The sequence below is a fragment of the Grampus griseus genome (assembly GCF_964374135.1).
Source record: "Grampus griseus genome assembly, chromosome: 2".
In the NCBI taxonomy this organism is placed as follows: domain Eukaryota; kingdom Metazoa; phylum Chordata; class Mammalia; order Artiodactyla; family Delphinidae; genus Grampus; species Grampus griseus.
This window is the reverse complement of record NC_139018.1, coordinates 146,260,158-146,284,275: the sequence shown is the minus strand read 5'-3', so window position 1 is coordinate 146,284,275 and position 24,118 is coordinate 146,260,158. Positions and strand designations below refer to the sequence as shown.

At 39.7% G+C, this 24,118-nt stretch overlaps 1 protein-coding gene across 5 annotated transcripts in view; it reads left to right on the top strand.

The window, feature by feature from the left end:
- TJP1 (tight junction protein 1) overlaps positions 1-24,118 on the top strand; it is a gene marked incomplete at its 5' end in the record, with an annotated part of 256,975 nt that overhangs the window by 125,329 nt on the left and 107,528 nt on the right. For 3 of the 5 annotated variants that reach the window (XM_082647764.1, XM_082647763.1, XM_082647762.1), the window contains one exon: positions 14,995-15,116. The exons of the other annotated variants lie outside the window; for them this stretch is intronic. In XM_082647764.1, coding sequence (XP_082503890.1) covers positions 15,090-15,116 — 27 coding nt within the window. Of the gene's footprint in view, positions 1-14,994; positions 15,117-24,118 lie in introns of those variants that run through there. 5 annotated transcript variants of the gene reach the window in all.

The window sequence follows — 24,118 nt, the reverse complement described above, 5'->3', positions numbered from 1 at the left end:
TCTGTGTGTGGTGGTGGTGGTTAAATATAAGTAATATCTGTTTAGCCTTGTATTTATATTTTCCTTTTAAGAAGTCTTACATTCGTATATCTTAAAAGTACACAGTATAAAGCCTACAAAATTTAAATATCTAATAAATAATTTAAAAAGAGTTACAGTGCTGTATCAGAGGACAGAAACATTAAAAAATATTGTTATATTTTCTCACACATTATTTAATTAGTCCTATTAATTACTACTGATTAACACTATTAACTAGTTCTAGTGTTGTTTTATTTAAATAATAACATTTATGTAATAGAAAGGGAAATAATGCAGAATAATACAATTTCCATCAGCACCTAATTTTTTATGTTAAAGCAGTAACATGTGTATAGTTACTTATTATATATTATATTATTATGTCTTTTGTCTGTATTGCTGTGTCCTGGGTTGACTCTCTAAAAGTTGGTCGTCCCAAGAATAACTTCTCTTAACAATAGTGGAAGAAGCATAAGTAAGTCCAGCCAGGACTGTAGTTCCCTTGAGGGGGGATAGTAGAGTGTACCAAACTACTCAAGAATCCTCCTGATACCGCAGCATGAGGGGCTGACCCAGGGGTGTGTGTTTTTCCCTCAGTAAGAGAGCATTGTGATTTTAGTACCACATTTTAAACGTCTTCTTTTTTAAAAAAATATTATTTGTTTGTACAGCAATCAACACAACATTGTAAATCAACCGTACTTCAATTGTAAATGTATTCTTTTTTTAAAATATTTATTTATTTGTATATTTATTTATTTATTTATTGGCTGAGTTGGGTCTTGGGTGCGGCATGCAGATCTTTCTTTGCGATGCATGGGCTTCTCTCTAGTTGTGGCTCGTGGGCTGTAGAGCATGCAGGCTCAGTAGTTGCAGTGCATGGACTTTCTAGTTGTGGCGTGTGGGCTTATTTACCCCTCGGCATCTTAGTTCCCTGACCAGGGATCGAACCTGCGTCCCCTGCGTTGGAAGGTGGATTCTTAACCAGTGGACCACCAGGGAAGTCCCATTAAATGTATTCTTGAGTAATCTGAATATGGCATCATACCTAACAAAAGCAGAAGTAAGAGTAAAGGAGTATGAAAAAGAAAAATTGGGAAAAACATTAGAAGACATTGTTTCTGGCATATACTAAGAGATGTATAAATGTTTGTAAAAAATAAAGAGATGTATAAATATTTGTTGAATAGATGTGAGTTAATGAATGAATGAGTGAATGAGTGAAAAGCATGCAAAGTGTTGCTAAATTTTCCAATCCGGTTTATTGTGTAGACCAGAGGTCCCCAACCTTTTTGGCACCAGGGACCAGTTTCGTGGAAGGTAATTTTTCCATGGAAGGGGTGTGGGGGGATGGTTCAGGGGTAATGCGACTGATGGGGAGCGGCAGATGAAGCTTCCCTTGCTTGCCTGCCGCTCACCTCCTGCTGTGCAGCCGGGTTCCTAACAGGCCAAGGACCCATACCTGTCTGCAGCTCAGGGGTTGGGGACCCCTGGTGTAGACTATCTCTGAAAAGGAATTAGGAGAATACAGATTAGAAATCTTTTTAAAATCACAGTTCTCAGTTGACTTAAATTGATTATGTGTATAGGAATATGGTCTTTTGTGCTATTTTAGGTGCCAGTTCCGTTGCTGCCTTCAGGATATCAGAGAAGTGAATTTGGCTTTGTCAGAACGTTTCCAAACAATCCAGTCAGGAAGCCACACCCTTTCAAAACATACACACTCTCCCACACAGATTTAAGTTAAGCTGGATTTTTACATGTTTTTTAATTTGCCCAGCTTTTATAAAACTTTTCATTTTCATAAAGGTACTCTCATGGAAATATTAATCACATTTAAAATTAAACTTGTTTAAAGTTAGCTTTTCATAGAAACAAATTATATGGTTTTATAATATGTATCTTTCCAAAACTTGTAAGACCTACGAATAACCACATCCCACAGTGGACTCATAGCTTCAGGGATGAAAAAGATCTTCAGCTTTTGACTCTTCAGATCACTGAAAGTTATGGCTGGAAAGGGTCTGAGAATTAACCCAGCCCATCCCCACCCACACATCAATCCCTCCGGGTTACCCCACCCCTAACGGCCCTCCCCCACTATTGTGTAGATGCGGAAACTTTAGTCCCAGAAGACCTTTCCCAGATATTTCCATCATGTTCTTTCTGATGCCTTCACCATGTGTGTCCACACTTTGTTAACCAAAGAGAACATTTATTTTGGTTTTCAGTAGAAAGATAATGAATCTAACGGCTTTTCCTAGCTCTGTGTGTGGTCCTTTCAAAAAGAGAAGGTAGAACTGCCAGGAGCAGGAGCTCAGAAGCGCTCCCTCAAGTGAGGGATCAGCCTGCTGCCCTTAGTTTCTGTTGTACCTTCAGCTCAGCCTCAAGTTTTCATTTGTCCCCTTTAAGTTTAGTTCCACAAATAATGAAGCTGCCACCAATTTATTTACTTATTTATTTTTTAGTTTTTAAAGTCCATTCTTCCCCAATACCATCTTTTTGTATCATTAAACCTTGTTGAATAATGTTAATTCCAAGCCCATAGTCCAAAAAGGCTTTTGCAACATTTACTAAATAATAGTTTGCTAATTCAGAATAGTATAAAATATGGTCATTTACTTATAAGATTCTTGTGCTTTAAAAAATGTACTTACGAAAAATTATACTGCACCTTGAAAAATATAAATGAAGAGACTGGATAAATTAGCATGTAAATGTGGGTGGCATTTGTGTGAAAAGTAATTCTAATGTACTGAAAGTAGCCATATTCATCAAAAGTTAAAGTATCAAATTAACTTTCAAATATTTCCAAATAAATAGCTAGTATTATGGAGAAATATTTAACTATGTTGAATTTTTCTTTTACAAGTACAGTATTTTGCTAATGATACTAAGATGAGCTACAGAATCCTTACAAAGATTATTTTAAAGCTATGTGATTCAGCTAAATTGATCAGTCAATTTAAAATCCTTTAATATTTTGTTTTAGTGAAAAAATACCTTAGCTAAAACATCACTATGCACCTCAGTGACTTTGGTTTAGTTTGTCTGTGGCACCCTAAACACTCTCTAATTAATCCTTATGTCTGAATCCAGCATCTGCTGGCGAACATCTGTCGTAAAGAGGAAACATGATTTGTTTAGGGTCCTTAGGGTCATGTTTGTCCTTAGGGTCCACAGGGTGAAATATGCCCTGTTGGAAAGTGTCCCAGATGTGTTCCTGGGTGCTGGGTAGCCCCAGCGCGGCCCTTAGGGGAGAGCGGGTCAGCCAGACTCTGACAGGAGAGTGTATGCTCTCTCTATGTACTGGCTACTTGGGTTGCAGAATTGTGTCAGAGGAGACAGGCGGGGCCGTCTGCCAGCAATCCCAAAGGCTATTGTGTAGTGTCTGATCATAGGTGACCAGGGGGCAGAGCCAGACCTTTTTAGTCCTTAGAAGAAAAAAGAAAGTTCTACGTTTATCGGTCATACCTGCCTTTATCAGTGGAGAGACTACTTGGTTTTATAGCCCTTATTATACATACAAAAGGAGGCAGTCTACCTAAGCCTTCTTGCCTTTAGAGCAGTTTCTATATATATCATTTTCTAGCGATGTGGAATTCCCATTCAGATACACTTACAGAGCACATGCCACGTACCCCACAGTACTAAGTAGCTAATCTTTTTCATGTGTTTGTGTAGTACTCCTATAGGTTTAGCCTTACATATCAGTTTGTCCTTGCAGTGTAACAAACCACCCCAATACTAAGCATCTTTAAAAATAATCCTGGTTCTAGGGCTTCCCTGCTGGCACAGTGGTTGAGAGTCCGCCTGCCGATGCAGGGGACACAGGTTCGTGCCCCGGTCCGGGAGGATCCCACATGCCACGGAGCGGCTGGGCCCGTGAGCTGTGGCCGCTGAGCCTGCGCGTCCGGAGCCTGTGCTCCGCAACGGGAGAGGCCACAACAGTGAGAGGTCCGCGTACCGCAAAAAAAAAAAAAAAAAAAAAAAAAAATCATCATGGTTCTATGGGCTGGCAGTTTGGGCTCGGGTCAGCTAAGTGGTTCTTTTGCTAGACTTGCCTGGGCTCACTTAGGTTGGTGCCGTCAGTTTGTGGCTTGGCTGGGACTGGATGGTCTAGAATTCCCTTGCTCATGTCTCTGGAGGTTGGCAGACTTTCAGCCAGAGCATCTTGTTTCCTTTCCATGTGACCTCTCCAGCAGGCTAACCTGGGCTTCTTCCCCTGGAGGTTGCAGGGTCCTCAGCAGCAAGAGACAGCAAGCCCTGATGCCCAAGTGCTTTTCAGGCTTCTGCTTGTGTCATGTTTGCCCTTTAAAACAAGTCATGCTGCTACCCAGATTCAGGAGGTTGAAAAGAAAGACTCTACCTCTTGTTGAGAAGAGCTGCTCTGTCACATTGCAATGGGGCATCCAAACAGGGATGGCAAGAATTTCTGACAATTATTTGTCATCTCCCTACCTTTGCTGATGGGAATATTTCTGTTTTTATTGATTTCCATGATAACAAATTTCAAATGTACACCAACATTCAAACATACCCTAAAGTAAAAAGAATGATACATTAAACCTCTTATATGCCCATCACCTGGATTCAACAATTTTCAATATTTTGCTGCTTTTTTTTTTGCCTGTATTTTTAAATTTTTCTCTTTGCTGAAGTATTTTAAAGCAAGTCCCAAACATGGTGCTGTTTCAGCTCTGCATGTTTCAATATGCATCTCCTCAAAAAGGATACCTTACTTATGTGGCCACATGCCATGATCATATCTTGGTATCATCTAGCACTTAGTCCATAATTAAATTTCCCCAATTGTCTCAAAAATGTCTTTTTACAATAGGTAGATTTGAAAAGGATTCCATCCACATAAGGTCCATAGCAGTCCCAACTTGCTTTTCTTTTCTTTTTTCCTATTAATTTGTTTTGAAAACTGGCTGAGTTTTCCTATATACTATAGGAATAGTATAGTATAGTTCTATATAGTGTATAGAACCTCCCACATTCTGCGTTTGTCTGTCTGCTTCCTCGTGGAGTCATTTAAGGTGCATCTCCAGCTCTTGTATTTCTGTTTGTGGAAGTCTCCCTATAGGTGAATTTCATTCAGGTGCCACTCTTGGGGCAGGTGTCCTTTGTAGAGAGGGTTGTGTGCTTCCAGTCGCATCACACAGAGGCATCAGTGTTGGCTTGTCTTGCTTTCAATAATGCTATAACAGTGATGGGTGGGTTGATCCTTTGATGATCAGTACCCGAATCTGTTATTTCAGTGTTACAAGACGATGATTTCCTAATTCCGTCATTCCTTCCAGATTTATTAGGTGGAGTTTCTTTCATAAGGAACTTTCCCTCATCAGTTAGAGTCATTTGGTTATCTGCAATAATATTCAGACAGAATATATATTCTTTCCTTTTAATTGACAGCTTAGAGAATAAGGAGTTGGTACCTGAGTTATAGCTAGAGCTACTCAATACGTAGTTGTTTGGGGGCCTCTCTTGCTTATTTACTCTCTTTTTTGATATTACAGCTAGACCTCAGAGATATGGCAGGTTCTAATCCAGACCACTGCAATAAAGCAAGTATCACACTAGAGCAAGTCAAATGAATTTTTTTGATTTCCCAATGCATATAAAAATTATGTTTGCACTATACTGTAGTCTGTTAATGTGCAATAATAACATTATGTCTGAAAAAAGAATGTGCATACCTTAATTAAAAAATGCTTGATTGATAAAAAATGCTAACCATCTGACAATGGAGGGTTGCCACAGACCTTCAATGCAGGGTTGCCACAGACCTTCAATTTATAAAAAAATGTAATACCTGCAAAGTATAATAACATGAGGTATGCTTGTATTATGAATTCATGGGTTTTCAATATTCAGTGTGTTTCAATCGCATTTTTTTTTTTTTTTGAGGCTCAAATTGTTTCATCTTTGGCCAGTGGAAGCTACTTGGTCGCTTCTCTCACCTTTTGATCCATTATTCTTTGAGAATTTCCTTGCTTTCTGGCACAGTATATCCCAGGATTATCTTGTATGTTTCTTGCTCCAGACCTGTAATCAGCCATTCCTGGCTGGAGATTACAGTATGGGCACTGGTTGGGCTCAATGCTATTGCGTTTTTATTATTTCTAGTCCTTTCGATGGCAAGAGCTGGGAAACATATATATATGTGTGTATGTATATATATATATATATAGTCAGCCCTCTGTATCTGTGGACTCTGCATCTATGGATTCAACAAACTGCAGATTGAAAATATTTGGAAAAAAAATTCCAGAAATTTCCAAAAAGCAAAATTTGAATTTGCTGCACACTGGCAACTATTTACATAGCAGTTACATTGTATTAGGTATTATAAGTAATCTAGAGATGGTTTCAAGTGTATGGGAAGATGTGCATAGGTTATATGCAAATACTACATAAGGGACTTGAGCATCCTCGAATTTTGGTATCTCCAAGGGTCCTGGAACATATAGATACATATATATGTTTCTTTTTCTCTTAAGTATATTTTTAAAGTTGTTATACTGATTTTTTAACTTAAATTAGAATTGCAAAATTTTTATTTAACTTCTTCAATTTTATGCTTTTTTCTCTTTTCAGTGGAAAATTTTGGTTCCTAACTGTGTTAACATACACTAATATATATTGATATATTAACTAATATATAACTAGTGTGAAAACATATATTATAATTTAGCATTACTAGCATATACTAATGCTAATAATATTAACATTATTACTTTGAAACTGTTGTATATTTACATTTAACTTTGAAACTGTTATACACATAATGTGATAATGCTAATATTGTAAATTATTGTATGTTAATAATACTAATAAATATTAAATATACTAATGTATTAATACATATATAAAACAGCTAATTACTATATATTAGTTAATACACTAATGAGTATGTCAGTTTTATATTAATGTGCACACACACGTAGATAAAAGTTTCAAAATAATAATGTTGATATTATTACTAACAGACTACTGGATGAAATTTAAGATTTCTCTGCAGTGCCCTTTTCCTTAGAAGATATTCCACTGAGAATACAGTCAAAGCACTTTGGACAAGTCATTGGGAACAGTTCTTTTCTTTGTATGGTTAGGGCACGAAAGTAGTGTTTATTTTCTCACCCCAGTATTTACAGATGCCTTTTTTCTTCTTGATTTCATTTTTTTAAAAATATGCAAAACATTTTTGTTTACAAAGTCAAAACCATAATATCGAGTCTGTCTAGAAAAGTCTCAGATTATTGATGTCTCTCCCTCCTCTAAAGGCAATTCCTTTTATTTGTTTATTTTGCAAATATATGTATATATTTTACTCCCTTTTAAAATTATGTTAAATATAAAAATATATTTACCTCTTTTTCAGTGGAGTTACACTAACTTTTCTACATTTTATGTTTATTATTTGTTTTAAAAGACTACTATTATAAAGGTTTTACACATGCATAAACTGTAAACAAAATCCAAACATTGTACTTTGGGAGACCAGACTGTTTAGCTTCTGTTAAGGAATATATCTGGTTGTTTTTTTTTAATCCAATGAGTTTGGTACTCCCTGCCATCTGGGAAAGACAGATGCCAAACTAAAGTGGGATAGAAAGATTTCTTCTGATCTCCATTTATTGTTTGAGGCTGAGAAAATATCTCACAGAAGTTCTTTTACAATGATGAGTCTGAGAAAATAAGTTCCTTGAGTATAATAAGAACCATGAAACTCCAGGTGTGCCCTGAGTGTTGTCCTTTGTGATTTTTTTTTTTTTTTTTTTTTGCGGTACGCAGGCCTCTCACTGTTGTGGCCTCTCCCGTTGCGGAGCACAGGCTCCGGACGCACAGGCCCAGCCGCTCCGTGGCATGTGGGATCTTCCCGGACCGGGGCACGAACCCGTGTCCCCTGCATTGGCAAGCAGACTCTCAACCACTGCGCCACCAGGGAAGCCCCTCTGTGACTTTTTAATTTACCCTCTGCCTCATTCATAGTCATGTTCACAGACTTGAACTTAAGAAATTCTAGAGGCTCAAAATGGACATGGCCAAAATAGTTTTCATAAGATTTGGAAAGGAGGAGGCTTGGCAAAATTGGAAGAATATCAGAGAAATTAAAGAGAGAAAACGGGCAGAACTTGATGTACTTCTGTTAATAATGTTGTAACATTGTTAATTTTTTTGGTTTTTAACAAGTCTACCATAGTTATATAAAATGTTGACATTAGGGGAACCTGGGTGAAAAGTATAAAGGAAGTCTTTGTACTATCTTTTCAACTCTTCTGTAAAGCTAAAATTATTCCAAAAGAAATTTTATTTCGTATACACATACACACTCACACACACAGGCAGCAGACTAAAAAGTCTTAGAATGCATTAAATACAAAGGGATCCTTAGAGAACTTCAACAAAGCAGTAAGATAAATAACCTAACAGAAAAAAGGGGGTAAATGAATAAATGTCAAGTAATATACTGTTTTTGTCTGCCAGACAGGCAAAAATGTATAAGATTAATATCAAGCGTTCATATGGGTGGGGGAAACAGGATAGGTTGATCTAATATTCTTGGTTGGCAAGTCAACAGTATCAGTTTAGCATTTTTATTTTAAATAAGCATATACTTCAATCAAAAAAAGCCATTTGGGGCTTTCCTGGTGGCGCAGTGGTTGAGAGTCCGCTTGCCGATGCAGGGGACACGGGTTCGGCCCCGGTCCGGGAAGATCCCAGATGCCGCGGAGCGGCTGGGCCCGTGAGCCATGGCCGCTGAGCCTGCGCGTCTGGAGCCTGTGCTCCGCAATGGGAGAGGCCACAACAGTGAGAGGCCCGCGTACCGAAAAAAAAAAAAGGCCATTTGGATATCACTCTCTAGTTAGATTTAAATACCAGTGTTCTTGGGTAGTGGAAATGGGGGATGTAGGCCAGTTGGACTTTTAAAAAATACCTATTGCTTGAGTCTTTTACAGGAGGAATGTACCCCTGTATTAGTTGTGAAATTAAGGGGGAAAAGAAAGAATGCCAAGAGCCCAGGGCAGGCATTGACAACAGAGAGACCCAGAGGTGAGAGAACTCTCGGGAAGCTCATCATGAACCGGTAGAACACTGTCTAGAGGGGCTGGACTCGAAGCTGCCTGTGCCACTTGTGGGATCCAGTGCAGAATGAAAATGTGGAACCCTTTGCTCAAAAAGCGGAAAAAAGTGTCATTAACAGTACATATAATTTTTCCATTTATTTTTATATCAGGCTAGTTTTTTTTTTTTTTTTTTTGCGGTACGCGGGCCTCTCACTGCTGTGGCCTCTACCGTTGCGGAGCACAGACTCCGGACGCGCAGGCTCAGCGGCCATGGCTCACGGGCCCAGGCGCTCCACGGCATGTGTGATCCTCCTGGACTGGGGCACGAACCCACGTCCCCTGCATCCGCAGGCGGACTCAACCACTGCGCCACCAGGAAAGCCCTCAGGCTAGTTTTAAATGCAAAGATCAGAACATTTAACTCGTATGAGGAATTAGTTGAATTATACAATTGATATTTCATGGCTTTTCCCTGGAGTTGTCCCTCAAGCCAGCCAGAAGAGACAAGCACAAGCAAACTCAGAAAGGTTGGGAGGAGAGAGGACCCCACTCCCAAGCAGAGACCCACAGGCAGGGGGAGCACCCCTGGGCCTGGGATAATCACAACCAGAAGACCCTCCAAGGCCCTGGGGGTCCCACTCGCCTGCTGGGCCTAGCAGAACCCCCTTCTCACAAGCTGCCTGACCAAGATGCCCTAGCTGGGCACAGGGTCTGGGGGGATTGAGCTCCTGGCCTGCTGCTGCAGCCCACAGCAGACGGCAACCACCAGGGATCCTTAAACCTCCAGGCCGCGAAGGCTTGGTACCCGAGTGGGAGCTGAGAGAGAGGCTCCCCCTACCAAGGTGGGAAACAGCACTGCCTGTCTGGACTCTTGCCCCACCCAGGATGCTGTGGTACCCAGCCCTCGCCCATCCCTGTCAGGGAGGGAGGAACAGGCCAGTCTTCAGGAGTCCTGGGAGCAGGCAGCCTGGAGCCCCGCCCCAGAGGCCACAGGAGCCAGGACCAGTGTGAGCTGAGACCACAGGACCCCAGCGTGCGCTCTGTCCACCTTCACTTACAAAATACAAATCCAAAGCGAAAATCATTCAGATTCAGAGCATTAAACCCCAAGTGCAGGGGCTTCTGAGCGCCGGGTTGTACAGCTGCACTGCTGGCACACCTTTGAAGGTAGCCTGGGTGGAGTCAGGGGCTTTTGTTTTTGTTTTTTCCCTCCGTTTTTAAGATGGGAGAAACTAGGAGAAGCTTGAATTCTGAGAGGTAGAATCCTTTAGCTGAGAGAGGACAAAGATGATGGCCAGAGAACTTGGCTGTTAGGGCCAGGCCCCCAGATGGGATTCCCTGCCCAGGGGGGAGGGAAAGAGAAGAAAAGCCAATGTTAGGATAGGTGTGTCATATTTGGCAGGAAGGGAAGGGAGTTTCCATTCCTCAATTTCTGTTTTCTCTATGGATTATCTGCTTGGGCTGGGGAGGAGGTCTTTGAGGGGTCATTAGGAGAGTGTAGAAGTGGGAAACAGGAGCTGTGAAGGAGGGGCAGACTGCTCCCTCCAGTCCAGCTGGAGTCATGGATTCCACGGAATTATGAACTTTCTAGTCAGCCTGGTTGTGTGACATTCACGACCCTAAAAAGAGAAAGCTCTACCTTGCCATGGTCAGAGGAAGGATGGCGCCACTCTTCCTTAGGAGGAACTCTTCTTAGGAAGGACTGTTCTTTATTTTGAACTGAATAAAAAATGACTTGTTTTTAGTGTTTCTACGTTCTTTAAAAAAACGAAATGATGTTGGTGATAAGTAGCATTCTTTTGGTATTTTTTTTTATTCTGGCAAAAATCTATATAAAATGTACCATTTTAAACATCTTTAAGTGTGTACAGTTCATAATGTTTGTTTTTAAATGTTCTTTACTTTGCAAAATAAAATAAGATTAAAAGTTGGTCATTCTGTATTGTACCCCTAAAGTGGGTTTTTTTGTTTCTTTTGTTTTTGTGAAATTTTACTGGTCTTTGAAATCTAGAAACTTTATGAGCCTTAAAAAACTTTTTCCTATTTAACAGTGTTATATGACTCTTATCGGCAGAGGAAAACTTGGAAGCAGTTTATAGAATGTTTAAAAATATGGCATAAGAGTGAGATTAGGATTACTTATTTTATTTTGTTTTTACAGTGCTCTGATAAAGTTCTCCTAATTCCAGTATTTTGTATATATGTCTCTTTTGTGACATTATCAAGACTGTCTCACTTTCTGCCACAGTGCCATACTTCCCCTTTATAGTTCATGTGTAAATTCACAGCTCATACTAAAAATAGCTATGTTTTTCTAAGGATTTTTTTGGTAACAGAAAGATAAATATACATATGTAAAATGTGGGTGTGGTTATAGTTGTTCATTTGGTCAAAGCTGTTTTAATAAATGGTTCTAAGATTTATAAAGATTTCGCATACATGCTGTTTTTTCATTCTGAGCCACAGACACCAAAAGTCCCACAGGAAGTTGTCTTTGAAAGTGTTGTGGTTTTTTAGTTTCCTGTTCAGTTTGCATTAGATGATCAGAAATAGTCTGTGCTATCGAAAGAGATTCTTGGTTAAACTTTATTGTAATTCTAAATGAGAATCTCAAATTTGCTTGTATTTCTTCCCATATAATTGATCTAGAGGAGCTATAATCACATCCATATGTAGGCATTAAAGTTGTGGTATAATGTGAACCTTTTTTTGATGTTGAAAGGATAAACTCTTCATTGTTAAAGGGGCAACTATCTGAGATTATGCTTTATGCTTTCCACTTCTTATCAAACCATCTCCCCGGAAATAAACTGTAGGAATGGATATGTGCTTTTAATTCTTGACAACTAACTTTTACCTTTATTTTTACAAATGACAAAAACTTTCTCTTGATTCTTTAGAGAAAAGGAGATACATTAAAAAAATTGTACAGCTTAATTAATTTTTTAACATCTTTATAGGAGTATAATTGCTTTACAATGGTGTGTTAGTTTCTGCTTTATAACAGAGTGAGTCAGCTATACATACACATGTATCCCCATTATCTCCTTCCTCTTGCATCTCCCTGCCATCCTCCCTATCCCACCCCTCTAGGTGGTCACAAAGCACCGAGCTGATCTCTCTGTACTTTGTGGCTGCTTCCCACTAGCTAGATATTCCACATTTGGTAGTGTATATATGTCCATGCCACTCTCTCACTTCGTCCCAGCTTACCCTTCCCCCTTCCCGTGTTCCCAAGGCCATTCTCTACATCTGCGTCTTTATTCCTGTCCTACCCCTAGGTTCTTCAGAACCGTTTTTTTTTTTTAAGATTCCATATATATGTGTTAGCATCTGGTATTTGTTTTTCTCTTTCTGACTTACTTCACTCTGTATGACAGACTCTAGGTCCATCCACCTCACTACAAATAACTCAATTTTGTTTCTTTTTATGGCTGAGTAATATTCCATTGTATATATGTGCCACATCTTATTTCTCCATTCATCTGTCGATGGACACTTAGGTTGCTTCCATGTCCTGGCTATTGTAAATAGAGCTGCAATGAACATTGCGGTACATGACTCTTTGAATTATGGTTTTCTCAGGGTATATGCCCAGTAGTGGGATTGCTGGGTCGCATGGTAGTTTTATTTTTAGTTTTTTAAAGAACCTCCGTACTGTTCTCCATAGTGGCTGTATTAATTTACATTCCCACCAACAGTGCAAGAGGGTTCCTTTTTCTCCACACCCTCTCCAGCATTTATTGTTTGCAGATTTTTTGATGATGGCCATTCTGACTGGTGTGAGGTGATACCTCATTGTAGTTTGGATTTGCATTTCTCTGATGATTAGTGATGTTGAGCATCCTTTCATGTGTTTGTTGGCAATCTGTATATCTTCTTTGGAGAAATGTCTATTTAGGTCTTCTGCCCATTTTTGGATTGGGTTGTTTGGTTTTTTGTTATTGAGCTGCATGAGCTGCTTGTAAATTTTGGAGATTGATCCTTTGTCAGTTGCTTCATTTGCAGATATTTTCTCCCATTCGTACAGCTTAATTTAGATATTATAACTACCATTGAAAAAAATTTAAAGTATACTATTATTCTTTGAAATATTTTTATCAATGTAATTTTTAAAGCATAGTATTCTCAAGGTTAAATTTCTTGCTTGATTTCATTATTTTTAAAACCATGCCAAAAGGAAAATAAACTAAAATTGCCATCAGATGTATTAGCTCTTTGACAGATCATTATGTAATCTAGCATGTAACTTACATACGGTAGGCTTGATGAAGAGTGACAAATGAGGAAAGAGGAAAGGTCTCAGTGCATTTGTAGATAACATTTCTAGGTTTAGGTCTGTTAAAGGTACGATGTCTAGTTCTAGGCAGGTCATGCTGATTGCACATCTTATTAAATGGGAAGACTAATAAAGATAATGTGGAAGGTCTTCCACAGCCACCTTTTCAAATAAAAAAATATCACCACAATTTAAAAAAAATAGCATTTGTTCATAAGGAAATTTTAATTACAGTTCCTAAAAGAATAAATAATACTTTGTCCAAAAACAAAAGTTACATCCAACATGACTTTAAAACAAAAGAGACTGTAACCATTTCTGTGCATGGGGAAAAAAAAGGAAAGAATAAGGGTTTGATTTGCAGAATGTTTTTTTCTAGTTCCATAGCTTCAGGTTGCAAAATGTATGGTATTTTACTTTGAAATTTTAATTGATATTTATGTATGATATACAGATATTTCTTGGTTACGGTAAATTAGGTCTTTTCATACAGTTTGAATTCTAGAGAAAATCATCGTTTAAAACCTGATGTTTCTGCTTTTTTCTGTTTCTCGTGTACCTTTTATGGCACTATACTAGGTACTTTTAAGGAGCTTACCATTTAATGTTACTAAGAATTCCTGACATTTGTGAAGAGCTTTACATTTTACAGAGTGTAGAATAATGAAGGCGGGAAAGGTTTCTTAAATACTCCTTGGTGTCTAGTGAGGGCGTTTGCACTGCGGGCTGATCAGCCGGACAGCAGCCTTTTCTGCTGGGCGCCTCCCCTTCTCTCGCCACTAAGAATTTCAACATTTTTTATGCCAAAAATATGCTTTTGGGATCCCTGTCTGTACTGGCTGGAGAAGGGGGTGTTGGGTCTATATCGAGGCCTCGTGTGCGTGAGCCCCCTGGTGCCCGTGACCAGTGTCCGCGGGGCAGTCGATCCGTCCACAACGACAGCCAGGACGCACTTCACAGCGAGGCCTAGGCAGGCGAGCGGCGGGGGCCGCGGCCAGGTGTGTCTCTGTTCAAGTCGCAAAGGCTGGATACACGGAGGCTCGCTCCTGGGGGCCGCTTTCCGCCGGACCCGTGATGCGAACAAACAGGAAACTCCGTCTCCAAGCTACTTCGGAAACTGGGCTTTTCCTTCCGCAACAGGGGTCGCGTCCGGACAGGAAGCTGACCAGCCGCTCGCCCCTCGCCCTCGTGGCCCCGCCCCCGCCTCGGCCCCGCCTCCCGCGCTTGGCCCTGCCCTTGCCCTGGCCCCGCCCCCCGGCCGGGCATGCTCAGTGGGCCGGGTCGGGTTGGCAGGTTTGCGTGGCCGTCCGTGGTTGCCGGCGCCGGCTCAGCCCGCCGACGCCACGTCCCGTCGTTGCGGCTCGTTCCTGGGAAGTTACATGCGGAAGCGGCTCGCAGGGAGACGGCGGGCGGGCCGCGGAGGGCTCGGTGCTGCCGCGCGTTGAGCGGGCGGGCCCGTGCCGGTGGCGGGGCTGCGGCCGCCGCGCTCGGAGGGAGGTGCCGGCCGGGCGCGCCCCGCGGGGAGCCCCGGGCGGGGCTGGCGCGGCGCGGACTTTTGTCCTAGTTGAGTCCCCTCCCCGTGGGCCGGGCCTCTCCGGCGCCCCCGCCCCGCTCGCTCCCGGGAGATGTTTATCTGGGCAGCTGCGTGAGGAGCCGGTGGCTGGCGGCGAGGAGTCTCGGGTCCGAGGAGCGTCTTGTGGCACCGGAGAGACAAGATGTCCGCCAGGGCCGCGGCCGCCAAGGTGAGCGCTTCGGGGGCCCGTCCCGCCGGGGGCCCGTCTCCCTCCTCCCGCGGGCTGGCTGCGGGGCCGGGGCCCGAGGAGCGGGCGGCTGGCCGGGGGTGGGGACGGCTGGGGCCCAGGCAGGTGCATCGCGGCGGCGTCGCTGGCAGTCCCCGGCTCTTGCCTGCTCGGGGAGGGAGCAGGGCGGGCGGGAACGCGCAACAGGTCCCGCCGGGAAGCCGGGCGCGGGGAGCGGAGGTCAGGCCGGAGCCACCCCGGTGGGCGGCGGCTGCTGTCTTTGCGGGAGTGGTTGGTCCCTGGCGAAACCGTGTGGTTTCGATCTGATGTCACTGTCGCTGGTATGCGCGCGCCCGCGACAAGACATTGGGACGGTAAACACTCAGCCCGTGTGGAGTAGGCTGGATTTTTGTTGTTTTAACTCTTTTATTTACTTACGGAAACATTGAAAAAACTAATCTCTTAACAGTTTTTAATAGTTTAGTTTGAATTAAACTTTCAGAAGTACCACAAAATAACCTTAAAAATGGACAATTAGATGAACTCTAAACAATAAAAATTGGCAAAGACGTGTGGTTTCCTCAAAAAAGTAACACTTTTTCCTATCAATTTTTCCATGTGCTTTGAAGTATTATGCCATTTTCTCAGTGCTTTCAAACCAATTCGTATATGACATCAAAAAGCTGAAGTTCTTTTTTTTAAAATACATTTATTTATTTTTTTAAATTTTTGACTGCATTGGGTCTTTGTTGCGGTGCGCGGGCTTCTCATTGCGGTGGATTCTCTGGTTAGGGAGCACAGGCTCTAGGCACGTGGGCTCAGTAGTTGTGGCTTGCAGGCTCTAGAGCGCAGGCTCAGTAGTCGTGACCCACGGGCTTAGTTGCTCCGCGGCATGTGGGATCTTCCCGGACCAGGGCTCAAACCCGTGTCCCCTGCATTGGTAGGCACATTCTTAACCACTGAACCACCAAGGAAGTTCCCTGAAGTTCTTAAAAATCAGTTAATATTCTCCTCTCCTTTTGTACATTTTAACCTTTTTCACCATAAAATAGTACCTGCTCTTTTAAACGATTGCGGGAATACAGAAATGTGAAGAGTAAAAATCTTCTCCCTTAAAAATCAATTCATTACTTCAAACAGTATCAAAGTGCTTACGCAGGTACTGGTTTGATTTTTTTTGTTTGTTTTTCTGTTTGAAATGTTTATTCATAGTATCTCGGACCAGGTATAATAAGGCCCTGGAGTTTCTGATCTCAAGACCTTGTTTTCTGGCTGGCAGAAGTTAGCGGATACATTTAGTAGTGAATAAATTCTTCTAAGGAATTTAGTGTTCTCTCTTTAAGAAAACTTGCATGTGTACAAGAAAACTTCCATGTGTACCTTTTTGACCGTACACTGATTAAGCACAATCTAAAGATTTAGAATAAAAGGCAGAATTTTGCATGATTTTAAAATAAGCTTTCATTATTTACTTTTCTTGGGAGGAAAGGCTTTGTTGCCGTATTACAGAGAATGTCACTGTGTTCCTGCACTGTGATCTCTGGCACTTAATATACAAGACCACACACTCTAAAAAGGTTATTTCATGTATGGAGAGAAGTAAGTTTTCAATAGATTGCCATGGTAAAATGATGATTTAGAAGGAGTCATACATTTTCTCCTGAATCATGGTGTTGAGATTTTATGGCATATTGAAAAATATCCCTAGTTAAACACTACATTTTAGGGACGTTTGCATTCTTAAATATTTATGAGTAGAATGTCAGTTGAAAGCTTACTTTTCTGAAATGCTGTGTTATGGGGCCACCATTAAATCTTATGTAGAGCAAGGCAGGCTGTAAAAGATAGATGAAATGAAATAGTATTCAACCAACCAAGTCACGTTTAATTTTGTCAGGTGATTAAAATGCTTAATAAGAACCAGGCTGTGTACTCAATACTGTATGTATATTTTTGTTTCCTCCACTTCCCAGTTAAAAAGTGAAGACATTAATTTTGCAGCTTGCTTTTATTGCTTTTAGCATAAGAGTTTGTAGAACTCTTCTCGAAACCAGTACCTTTGATTCTATATTCTTTGTAATGGTTGAATATTCTTCCATCCCATGAATATGCTGCAGGTCATTATTGCCTTACTGATAGACATTTAATTTGTTTCCAGGATTTTATTGTAATAAGTAGCCTTATATTTTTATATCTGCATTTATATAGTATTACTGTATGTCATATTCTTAAAAGTGGAATTTCTGGGTCAAAGGGTATGTGCATTTAAAATTCTGATATACGCCACTAAATCTTTCTCCAAAACGGTTGTACCTAGGAATAAATATAACAATTGTTGGTAACTTACCTAATTTTAAAGGACATAAAACCTCAGTAAATGAGATGAGAAAATATACTCTCTGACTGGGGGAGAGTGACTCTTGTAGAATATACCAAATTTCCTAGAGTTGGTGTATAAATGTTAACACAATTCCAAATAGAATTCCAGTGCAGTATTGTAGAAAACTTGACATACTGATGAGAAAGTTTATCTGATAAAATAAATGGATGATAGCCATGAAATTTTTGGAAAAAGAATACTTTATTAGAAAACCTAATGTGTTATAAGTTCAAAGTAATTTGAGGCAGTCTTTTAGCTCAGGAATAGACATTGGAATCACAGAGTCCAGAAACATCTGTGTGTTTATGAGGTTTTAGTGATTATGATCGTCAGCATTTAATGTGTGTCAGCTATTGTTCTAAGTGCTTAACATGAATTAACTGACGTAGTTCTCAGTATCGATATGAAGTGAGTACTACTGTTATTCCCCAGTTTATGGATGAGGAGATTGAAACACAGAGAGATAAAGTAACTTGCCTAAATTCACCTAGCCAGCAAGAGGGAGAATTGAGACTGCATGATAAAAATAACATGGAAGATTACTGGAGAAAGGATGGATTATTCAATAAATAGTGCTGGGACTGTTGGTTATCCTCTTTAAAAAAAAAAAAAAGAAATTTTTAGGGCCCCCCCCCAAAAAAGTCCAAATGAAATGTTTGAAAAAGTGCAAAGAAGATAAATCATAAAATACTAGAAGAAAGTATAGGATGCTTTTAAAAAATAAATACTTAAATTGGAAAGGGCTTCTCAGTGCATGATATTAACTTAAGTAATAAAGGAAAAGTTCAGATATACATCTGAATTTGCAAACAGAATTAACTAGTGTACCTGATATGAAATGATTCAAAAGTTGAAAACAGGAATTTGAGGGCGGTTCTCTGTCTCACCAAGGAATTGTTTAGTTATGTAAGAAAATGATATGAATAATTGGGAACATTTCCATTTGTTGAATCACAGAAAGTGGCTGAAGCAAGTACAGTGGCTTCTGGATTTTTAAGCTGTTTCACTTCAGAGGAAGCAATAAAATGTTACATTGTACTGTATGCTTATTTGATTTTGCTGCTTAAAAGTTTCCATTTTGTCTCAGGAACAGAATTTTTTTCGCCTGGTTGATTATTTTTAAAATTATAATGTAGTTTAGTATGGAAATTATTTACAGCACTTCTTAGGAATTGATTTATAGTTATCAAATTAGGCACAATGAACTTTCCTTAACAGCTTAACATTTGAAAGTTAAAAACTGTAGAATAAAGCTAAATGAACAAAACTAATTACAAAATTAGTCCTTATAGATAGGAATTGTGTCCTCAGTGGCTGTTATGACGTAGTTTTAATTTTGGTACTTAGTGATTGGTATTCGCTTCGTACTGCTTTAAAGGTAAATTAAAAACTCACTGTGCTTTATGAGAATTCACTAATTGTGTGTGCCAACGTTTATTGGGCTTCACTGTAGTAATATTTTTCTTTACCTGCCAAATTTGTACAATGTTTTTCACTAGAAATATTTTTATAGTATTTAAGGTAAAGACTTAATTTTTTATGTTAGTGTGTTTGACATGGTAGATGCTTGTGGTTAAACCTGTCATTTATGTGCTTGGTTGATAATCCTGACTGCATTTATAACTCTTAAGTTCATTTTAGGACAGCTCCATTAGACAGGTACTTTTCAAATCTACAGTGCTTACCCACTAGTGAGTGATAGTGGAGGTCAGCCATCCACACCAACAAATAATGAGGTTAAAACCAATCTGTGGCTTTGAGAGCTGTAATGTAGTATATATAGTACTGTTTCCTGTTTGGTTTGAAGGAGAAAGATTACAGTAGTTTCACTGCTTTTTTTTTTTTTTCCCCAATCCTGGTAACAATGTACTGGCTTTGACTTCTACTTGCTCTTTAATCTTTTCTCTATTTAGAGACCAAATGTAAACTCAGTACAGTTCTAAGAATAAAACTGAGTATAAACAAGACATTACAAAGCTGCTAAGGAAAGTGTCATTAAAAATAATAATTTTGGTGACAGAATTGGAAGTGTAATTCTGTTTATTGACATAGTTCTGACATGATAAAAATTCAATCTAATGAAAGACCACGAGTCTGGCTGTAAATCCACGTGTGGTGCCACTGGTCCCTGGCCGCCCAGCCACAGCTCACTGCAGGCTCCGTGCCAATCACGCACTCAGGATCGAGCACTGATGGAGCGTGGTAGGGCTGGAGACCAGCCATGGGACAAGCAGAGTTATTTTTTATTTGTAGAGTTTTTGATCGAATGTTAAATAAGATTAAAAGATAGTTTATGACTAGTATGATATTTCTGAAATATTTGACTGGAACTTGCTTTGTATCTCTGAATTTTGAAAGACAATCTTGAAAAACCTCCTTAGCTTAACTTTTAATCTTGTAGAAAGAGACACGTTAGAACAGTTTACCAAGTTTTGAATTTAATCTAAAACTGGTCTGTTTCAGTATAGTATTTCTAATATAAGCCAGCAATAAAAATAGGCCTTTTGCTACTGCTGACCTAGAGTGCTTCCTAATTTATTTATTGCAGAGAAGAGTGGCTTCAGGTTGCTTCTTTATGGGTTAGCCAGGTGCTTGATTTCCGTGCCTTCCTAAACAGATACATTCTTAACAATGAGAAGTGTGCGATGAGTTCATGGGTAGGGAATTTCATGTTATATCCTAAAAATGTGTGAAAATAATGGACTCTGAATGATCGACTATCCCACAGAGTACTGTTTTAATATGAGGAAACCAATGTTTCCAAAATTCATACCACAAAATACCCTGTTACATATGTAGTGTTGATACTGAATCACAGAAAGCCCTTAACTTTGGGATAGATGAAAAGGTATGTTTTAATTTGTGTTGTAGGTGCATTTCAGTATATATTAGAACAGTCTTAACTCTTTCATGCTGGTAGAATGCTGGGAAGTGAGTTGATTGGTGAGTGACCTCATTCTAGTTTATCATGCCCAGAAGAGAGGTGAAAACTGGAATGAATATTACTTTGCAGGGATGCTAATTAGGAACATAAGATTAGCATATTCCTGGCTTGATTAAAAAATTTTTTTTTGATTTGCTGAAGTATTTTTTTTGTTTTTTTTAAAATAGTGTACATTCCCAAAGAGTGAAAGTTCATTTTTTTCTTGGTTATTTTAGGAATTTTCACTCTTTCGAATTGTTGCTAGTAATCTTTTGGGTTTGTACACAGTTTTTGATAACTGAATTAAACTTAATTTATGATCTCTTAAGTCAGTACATAATGCTAAAATTCAGGAGGTTATCAGTAATGAGATTCTTTTTGTTAGTTCAGCAAGTATTTATTGAGCACACTTTGATTTGGATCCCTGTCCTCTAAAGGCTTATAGGTTTTAGCTGCCCTGTGTTGTAATAATCTGTTGTGAAATGTGTAATTCATTTTTAAGATCAAAAGGATTTGAGTTTTTATTCTTAAATATGAGCACACTTCAGGTCATCTTATAAAAGCATAGCACTCTGCTGTGCTTTTTTGGTTGGGGAAGGTGGTAGAATCCCATCTAGAGCCTGGGCTTACTGTAACACATGAGTTTCTGCATTTTCCCTTGTTAATTAAAAAAAAAAAGTTTCAGTTGAATCTGGATACATTCACGCATTTGGTAAACGTCTAAATAGAGAAGAAGGTTAAGAATTATAAAGTAATTAGAATTTATTTACATACTTATAACTCCTTGAATATACTGACATGGAAAATGGACAGTAAGCTGGCTGTTACTATTATACTTAGGGTCTAGCCAGTTGTTAAATATGTAACAATTTGGATTTTTGAAGCTGTATTCTATATTTAACAGATACTCACTGCTGGCCTAGTATGAACCAAGGCACTGTTCTAGGTGCTGGAAATAGAGCAGTGAACATATCACTATGCTGTACTTGTGGACCATTTTAATGGTGTGGGCAGAAAGCAACAAATAAAATACTGTAAATAAAATGATGATGAGCACCTAGAATCCCTAACAGGCCATTTCTGGATCATAACTTGCTTTCCCCAAAGATTATAAGTATCTTGTCTTCTATATTACTTATTTTCTAGTTTTTCTGTGTAATTTTACCACTTACGCATTCCGTAAACACTGGTTTTGCCTGTGAACTTTACACAAACAGGATCTTCTGGTGTGGACTCTTGTATATGGCTTCTCTTGCTCAGTGTTGTGTCTGTGAGACGATGGACATCGTGGGTGACTAGTTCATTAGCTGTCATTATATTCGTGGGTGAAATTCGTAGTCTTCCATTTTAGGAGGGCTTACTGTCAGATTGGCTTCTGGAAAAAGTAGTTTGAATTAGACTTTTGTGGGTTTTGGGGGAAAAATGTTGTATACTTGTCTGAGGGGCAAGAATTAGATAAGTGTATTGGCTAGGCGTTGGGACACTAACAGCTATGTGAAAAATAGGGAGCTGCTTTTGGTGTTCATATGATGTTTACCTTGAAAAGTCAGTTTTAATTTTGAGGGCTTTTTATGACTGAGATCTTAAAATCCATTATCTTAAAGTGTATTTTCATAGGTATCTATTTACCTGACGCTGATCAGACCAGTGAAAGCCCTGATAGGGAGAAATTTGTGGTTCGGCAAAAACAAGTAAACACAAGTGTACTTTTCAAAGTATAATTGTAAGAAATCTTTCCCAGTGGTGTCATGTAAAGGAACTTTGGAAGATTTATTTACTGTTTTTCTTTTAAAATAAATTTATTTATTTATTTTTGGCTGTGTTGGGTCTTTGTTGCTGCGCGAGTTGTAGCGAGCGGGGGCTACTCTTCATTATGGTGCGGGCTTCTCATTGCGGTGGCTTCTCTTGTTGCGGAGCACGGGCTCTAGGTGCATGGGCTTCAGTAGTTGTGGCTCGTGGGCTCTAGAGCGCAGGCTTAGTAGTTGTGCATGGGCTTAGTTGCTCTGAGACATGTGGGATCTTCCCAGACCAGGGCTCGAACCCATGTTCCCTGCATTGGCAGGCAGATTCTTAACCACTGCACCACCAGCAAGTCCCTATTGTTTTTCTTTTTTAAACAGTGATACATGTTGGACTATTTAATTAAACGTATACCAACCCATATTTTGATGCTGTATTTCCTGTAAAGTCAGAAGACTCTGGCCATGGCAAGCAGATTTACATCCTAGTTGTAAATATGAGAAATGTGTATTAATAATAAACAATAGCCTCCTAATACTGAGTGCTGATTCTGTGACGATACTAAGCTAGCTGTTTCATGTGCATTGTCTCATCTGGTCTTAACAATTGTGGTAGGTACTTTTGTGACCTCTGTTTCATAGGTGAGGAATCTGAGGTTAAATTTACTGCTCTGGCTAATGACACACTTGCTTCTAGGCTTTATAATTCACACATGCGCATGCTTTTACGTTCATGTGCTGCAAGGAGTGTCAAGGAGACGAGTATGGAATGGTGTTAGGTGTTAGGCGAGTCGTGACTCCTGAGAGCAGGAAGAGAGGGTGCTGTGGGGTCAGAGAGCACGAGCTCCTCTGAAGGAGGCCAAGATTGCCCCGCCCCAGCTGATTGTTGCTGGTGGTGAAGACAGCAGGCTGGATCTTCCCGTTTTTTTCCAGAACTGGTTGTAAATCCAGATTTTATGTAAATTACCTTGATTTACTTGTTGGGAGCTGACTTCATTTTTTATACCTTTTTATTGTGAAACGTAACACCTATGTAAAAGAGCAGAAAGCATATGTACATTAATGAATTATCACAAAGTGAACACCCATGTAAACACCACCCAGGTCAAGGAGTAGAATATTGGCAGCTCTTCAGCTTCCTTCATTGCCCTCTACCTGATAACCTTATCCTGCCAGTGAGCCACTGTCCCGACAGTAAGGCCCATGCGTTAGGATCTTCCTGCCAGCACCATTCTTTCCCCAAGACAGCCACTATTCTGACTTTATGTTTTTAAAATTCGTGTGTTGTTGCATCATGAATTCATTCATCTTCATTGCTGTTTAGTATTTTATTGTGTGAATGTGCTACAGTTTATTTATTCTACCATTGATGGGCATTTGGGTTGTTTACTACTTTGGGCTATTAATAATGCTTCCACTATTAAGATGAACACTTGTTCATCTCGGTGAACATGTGCACGTTTTTCTCTAAGATGTATTTGGGGACGGAATTGCTGCTGGATTGTTTAGTGTGTCTTCACTTTCAGTAGACGATGTCTTCTGCAAAGAGATGATACCAAGTTACACTTGTCGTCATCAGTGAATGAGGGTTTCTGTTGCTCTGCATTTTGACCAATACTTGGTATTAGCAGATACTTTTAGCCCTTTCTGGTTGGTCTTTAGTGAATCTCATTGGAGATTTTAATTTGCATTTTTTGACTAGATGAAGTTGAGCAACTTTGCATGTTTATGCCCTGTTTGAGTCTATTGTCTATTTTTCTTTGGGATTATCTTATTGATTTGCTTTGTATTTTTTTTTTTTTGGATAAAAGCTAGTTGATTATATATATTGTAGGTATATTTTCCAATGTGGTAGTTCTCTTAATGGTCTTTTGATGAATACAAGCTCTTCATTTGAATGTGGTCTGAGTGTAGTGACACAAGAGAAAGGCCAGCAAGGGAATAGAGAGTTTCCAGAGAGGGA